This window comes from Pyxicephalus adspersus, chromosome 2, assembly GCF_032062135.1.
Source record: "Pyxicephalus adspersus chromosome 2, UCB_Pads_2.0, whole genome shotgun sequence".
In the NCBI taxonomy this organism is placed as follows: Eukaryota; Metazoa; Chordata; class Amphibia; order Anura; family Pyxicephalidae; genus Pyxicephalus; species Pyxicephalus adspersus.
Window position 1 is genome coordinate 133,648,672 of NC_092859.1, and position 6,297 is coordinate 133,654,968.

At 44.7% G+C, this 6,297-nt stretch overlaps 1 protein-coding gene across 1 annotated transcript; it reads left to right on the forward strand.

Moving 5' to 3' along the window:
- Nucleotides 1-1,637: 1,637 nt before the first annotated feature.
- Nucleotides 1,638-5,810, forward strand: MEX3B (mex-3 RNA binding family member B). Its single transcript, XM_072402456.1, has 2 exons — nucleotides 1,638-2,130; nucleotides 2,497-5,810. The coding sequence occupies exons 1-2, from the start codon at nucleotides 1,899-1,901 to the stop codon at nucleotides 3,807-3,809; spliced, it is 1,545 nt and encodes a 514-aa protein (XP_072258557.1). The 5' UTR covers nucleotides 1,638-1,898; the 3' UTR covers nucleotides 3,810-5,810.
- Nucleotides 5,811-6,297: the final 487 nt, after the last annotated feature.

A 6,297-nucleotide genomic window follows, 5' to 3' on the forward strand; every position in this document is an offset into this window, starting at 1 on the left:
GGACATGGCACTGACATAAAGCAGCCCCAATGCAATGCCTGTGTACAGATCTATATATACAGGGAGTGGGGGGATCATGTAGGGATCAGGGGGATAACATGATGACCTCCTTATATTCATGACTGCGACATTCAGAAGGAGCTCAGAGGTGATGGAGGCTCCCTACATGTCCGGACAGATCCCTATCCCATAGACAGGGAATGGCTGCAACCATTGTGTGTGCTGGGCTGCTGCAGAGACCAGACAATGGAGTGTATAGGGAAGGGGGGGGGGGGCTTTATGGAGGATTATTTTTTAGGGGGGAGGGGCTGTGTTATAGGGTCTGTAGGAGGTCCTTATGGTGGTATCTGTGTTGGGGTCTATATATATATATTATATATATATATTGATCTGTATGAGGGAGACATTTTTTTTTTGGGGGGGGGGGTCTTTATTGTTATCTTTATACGGGATCTGTATGGTGGGAGATCTTTAGGGGGTCAGTATAGGACAGTATGATTAATTGATCTGATCTGTGCCTGCTACAATGACATTCACCCATATCGTACACCGACACCCCCCATGTGTCATACACTCCGCATTAACCCCTTATCTGCCATGTGACCCGCCTGTAAGGTCATCGCCTTCCTATACACACAATATTGGAGCACGTTGTGTTGCATGGTGTCATTGTGTCACAGATGTGACGATGAGTTCATACAATTCCTGGGGAGACATACACACATGTAGATTGTCATGTATGACCGTGGGGATTCTATTATGGACATAACACTGGTGGGTGGATCTCGCCATGTGTATTCTATACAGATAGGAACAATTGTCATTGCTGGAAGTGCCAGGAGAGGATGGGACAATACACAAATCTCCCAGCATGAGACAGCTCTATAGAAAGTCAATCAGGAGTACCTAACATAGTGTTACTATACAGTGTCCTAAATCTGTGGCTACATTACAATGTGCAATGTCTCCATACCACTTCCTACAATCCCAGTGTCCCCACATTTCCCAGTGTTTCCAATCCTAATGCCCCCACAGTGCTTCCAATCTGAGTCCCCACTTCCCACTGTTTCAACATTTCCCATTGCCTCCTCATTTCCCAATGTCCCCACATTTCTCAGTGTCCCCACATTTCCCAGTGTCCCCACATCTCTCAGTGTCCCCACATTTCCCAGTGTCCCCACATCTCTCAGTGTCCCCACATTTCCCAGTGTCCTCACATCTCTCAGTGTCCCCACATTTCCCAGTGTCCTCACATTTCTCAGTGTCCTCACATTTCTCAGTGTCCTTACATTTCCCAGTGTCCCAACATCTCTGTGTCCCCACATTTCCCAGTGTCCTTACATTTCTCAGTGTCCCCACATTTCCCAGTGTCCCCACTTCCCAGCCTCTCCATTCTTTATTGTTCTGCATTAGACAACAAAGAAAGGAGTTTTTTCCTCGCTTTCTGCCGAAGGAGGGGTGGAACCAATAGGCGTGCCAGACCCGTACAAGTCCCGCCCCATGGACCCGAGCTGAGCCAATAGGACCATCCCTCGCCGGTGTCAGTTCCATTGTGCTGTCAAGCCTGGGCGGTGACGTCACAGCGCTCTTATCCCCCTCTAGTGCCGTCTGGCTGCAGTGCTCAGACTGGAGGGGAGAAAATCGCTGAGTGAGCCGGGGAGGGGCTCCTTAAAGAAACGCTGCCATCTCCGGCGTATTCTGGCCACAAAGAAGTCGGGGAGCTGCGCCTGCATCCCGCTTCCCAGCGGTTGGGGGACCCTGAAAGATCGCACCAAGCCTTCCCGACATCAGCAACCCGCGGGACCTCCGGCAGCCTCCCTGCACCGTCTCCGTAGTGCTGGCCACCTCGCCTTGTGTCTGTACCGAGCAGAGGAGCGGGGTGCGTGCTGCCGCTGACCATGCCCAGCTCGCTGTTTGCAGACATGGAGAGGAACGGCAGCGGCGGAGGAAGCGACACTTTGGACGATCAGCGAGCCCTCCAAATCGCCCTGGATCAGCTCTCTCTGCTGGGCTTGGACAACGACGAGAACTCCATCTACGACAACGAGCCCCGGAAAAAGAGCGTCAACATGACCGAGTGTGTGCCGGTGCCGAGCTCCGAGCATGTGGCCGAGATTGTCGGCAGACAAGGTAAGAGCTCCGCTATGGTCGGCTGCAATGTGACAAAGAAAGTAGGGACCCCCCTGTTCCCTGCACCATCACCTCCTATCTGCAGGAATGCTATACATCTCCAATCATTCCCTTTTATTAATTTGGGACATAGCCCTGTTATGTTTCCTTTTATCAATGGGACAATGGCTTGAAATGGGTCTTCTATGGTGATGTTGCTTTGTGCTGTGTTGGCACTGCAGTTTGTTCATCTGCCCACCTTATAGGTGCCACTAAAATTGTGCCCAGCCTGCTTTTGTTTATGGATTAGACTTTGCTTTTTTTTTGGCTTGATTTTTTTCTTTCTTTTTGACTAATTGCCCATCTTATCCTATCTTTGCTACCCAGGTTGTAAAATCAAAGCTCTGCGGGCGAAGACCAACACCTACATCAAGACCCCAGTCCGCGGGGAGGAGCCTGTCTTTGTTGTGACTGGGAGAAAGGAGGATGTAGCCATGGCCAGGAGAGAGATCATCTCAGCAGCCGAGCACTTTTCAATGATCCGAGCCTCTCGCAATAAGAATGCGTTGAATGGGGGGTCAGTTCCTGGACCTCCAAACCTCCCTGGCCAGACCACCATCCAGGTGCGGGTTCCTTACAGGGTGGTGGGTTTAGTAGTAGGACCTAAAGGGGCTACCATCAAAAGGATCCAGCAGCAGACCCATACATACATCGTCACCCCCAGCAGGGACAAAGAGCCGGTGTTTGAGGTCACCGGCATGCCTGAAAATGTTGACCGTGCTCGGGAGGAAATTGAGGCACACATTGCTGTACGTACCGGAGGGCTCATAGAGCTGACCGACGAGAATGACTTTCATGCAAATGGGACTGATGTTGGCTTTGATTTGCATGGCACAGGGAGCCTATGGAGCAAGCCTACACCGGGTGTCAACTCCAGCATGGGGTCACGCAAGACTTTCTCCAATTACCGCAACGACAGCTCCAGCTCTCTGGGCAGCGCCTCCACTGACTCTTACTTTGGGGGCACCAATGGCACAAGGCTGGCAGACTATAGCCCACCCAGCCCTGCCCTCAGTTTTACCAACAATGGCAACAATAACAATAACGTGAATGGCAATGGATACGTGTATGCCAGTGAGACCATTTCCCCCGACTGCACTGAGCTGGCATTTGACTCCCCTTTTGATCCTGCCCCCGCACCACCTGCCAATGCTTTGCTCTGGTCCCAGTTTGAACGCAACGGCACAACAAACGCCTACCAAAACAATGCCAACGGGCTGCTTTCTAACCACCGGCGACTCAACGGGGTGGGCTGCACTGCTCCTCCCAGGCTCTCTCCTCCCTTGCATGGAAGCAGCATGGTTCCAGAGCATCCCCTAGCACGCAGAGTGCGCAGTGACCCCGGCGGTGGCCTGAGCTACTCCGCCTACACCAACATTGGCTCCGACTCCTCCTCTTCTTCCTCATCCTCCAGCAGCAGCTCTTCCTCTTCCAGCTCGTCTTCCTCTTCATCAGGTATGAGGAGGAAAGGCAGCCGCGATTGCTCCATCTGCTTTGAGAGCGAGGTGATCGCTGCCTTGGTACCCTGCGGCCACAACCTTTTTTGCATGGAGTGTGCCAATCGCATCTGCGAGAAGAATGAGCCACAATGCCCAGTGTGTCACACAGAAGTCACTCAGGCCATTCGCATTTTCTCCTAGAACAAAACACTCAAGCCTTCTTTTTATTCAGTACTATGAAAACAAAAGAAACGTATATGTCCTATAGCTACATTCCCACTTGTATGGTGCCATACACGTGTGTTTGTCTTGTATATATATTATTTACCAGAACCTTTTTAATATATTAATATATTGTAATATATTAATATGCAAATAATATATATATAATATTGTGATGTTGCTTATGTTATTGCCCCCAGGCTCTATACACTGGGTTTGGCAGCTCATAGATGTCTTTTTGTAGTAGCCTTTCATGCAATTCCAAAGGCAAATGATGGTTTTGATACAGGGGGCCAGATGTCAAATAGTAAGTGCATGTCTCATGAAAACAAGGACCCCTATTGTGCATTATTCTCAGTGGTACCCACTATTGCTTCGTTATGTAAATAGCTTGCAACAACCCAATTTACATGCGCCCACTCCAGAAGCAATATTGATTTGTAGATCTTCTATTCCTGCCATTTGCAGTGAGGCCCATGGGCCTGTCTTAAATCAGTCTGGATGTTGTCACACGGCCAATTTTAACCCCCTACCTGCTGGAAGGTACTGTTAATGGATCCTGAGGGGTTAAAAAAATACAAAGTGGCAAGGCCTGGAATTATTAAGACAAGGGCTCTTACTGTAGAAGATCTAGTTGCTACCTTGCCAAGTGGGAATGTGGCTTTAAAGCTGCAGTATCTGCATATTGTTCTGTTGTGTTTTATTATTTTTTTAAAGGGAATTTGCAGAACCCTTCCCCTGGCCCTGTATTGCAGCTTTTGAAAAAAAAAATCTCTTGCATGCTTTAACTACAAACAAAAACCATCCTAGAAACAGTTGCCACACTGTAATCTTCCAAAATATTTTTTTTAATTTTTTGTCTTTGTATGGCTTTGTAGACGATAGAAATATTATTTTGACAAGCCGGAGCCTTTTTTGTTTTTTTTTTTAATATTGAAAGCATTTTATTTTTTACTTAATTTCTATTTTTGTTCATTATTATATATATTTTTTCAATTGACCTTCCCTGGAGAACAAAGAACTCCGTGGAGATTCCCATGATACTGCAGCTTTAACAAAGTAATATTAAATTGTAACATATCTTCTATAAATATATAAATATATATAATTATAATAATGCGTTTAAAGGTTTTAAAGACGAATTGCATTAATACAGATTGAAGTATTTTATTCTTTTTTGACTTGAAAAATTATATTTCATATTGCAAAGATGTTTACAAGTATTTTAATTTTGAGTTCAGTGAACTTTTTTTGTAGCTGGGTTTAAATCTTTTATTTTTAGTATGGCCTTCTGGCAAAGAACACTGTATTATTTTAATATCTCACAGGTGAAGTTGGGAGGGTGGGAGGGGGCGGGGCAACACACATCTAACAAAAAATAATAAAAAAAAGGTAAACCTGCAAAATGTTTTGAACAGTATTGTGTTGGGATGGAGATTTTTTTATAGGTTCCAGCAAAACAACGTTTTAAATCTGCTTCACCCAGCGTCTTTTTCTATTCCGTGATACAAAGCCTATTTTAGTCTATATTATTAAAAAATTGAAATGTATGAGCATAATAAGCCAACAAAAAAGAAGCCGTTGACTCCTTTCTAACATTTGTATAAATAGATTTCAGTGGAGGTTTCAAACAAAATTCTGTTGCACCACTCTAGTTTTAGTATTTCTATTTTAATACATTTTGTTTACTACTTGTTTATGTATATGTAGGTAATGTGACTTGAGCGTAAATGTACTTTACTGAGCAAAGTTTAAACGAAAAAAAAGTATATTTTATTTTATGATAAAGGGCCTTTAACCTCATGGTCAAAAAATACTAATATTATATTTGCTGAAACAAGATTTGAAAATTGTATCAAGAGTTTTATTTTTCTGACATTTAAAGTTCTACATAAATAAAGGTAAACTTAAGTAATGGTGCTACTTCATGTTTTTTTAAATATTTCTATATAAATCAAATAAAATATTCCGGAAATGACAGATTTGGTTTGTGGTGTGAGTTGATGATGAACTTCATATGGGAAAAAATGTACTGGGTGCTGAATGTCTGGTGCTGCATAAACACGTGTGTGCTGTAACCCATGGCAGCCATTTAAAAGCTGTGTCTGAAGTTTGGATGGGGCAGCAGGTCGTCAAATGCGCCCTCCTGACTGTTCTTTTTTTGTCTGACGTTGGGTTTTTATAATGTTTTTTGTTGGTAGGTAGATAAAGCCTCACATATTGCTCATCTTATTTAGTTTAGAGCTGCAAAAAATGCAGCCTTGAGAATGTAAACAATGGCTCGGCCTAGTAAAAAAAAAAAAAAAAAAAAAAAAAAAAAAAAGAACACATAAAATGAAATCCTACGCACCGAGTGGGAGACAGCGGGCGTTACAACTGCCAAGTATTTCTCAACCCGTTTTGTTGATGGTGACCTTACAATTTCCCGAGAGAGCACGTTGAAACAGTAATCCTGTGGTGGTTGCTA

Coding starts and splice junctions, on each gene's coding strand:
- MEX3B (XM_072402456.1), top strand. CDS start 1,899: ATGCCCAGCTCGCTGTTTGCAGACATGGAGAGGAACGGCAGCGGCGGA. Junction 2,131..2,496: donor CGAGATTGTCGGCAGACAAG/GTAAGAGCTCCG, acceptor TTTGCTACCCAG/GTTGTAAAATCAAAGCTCTG.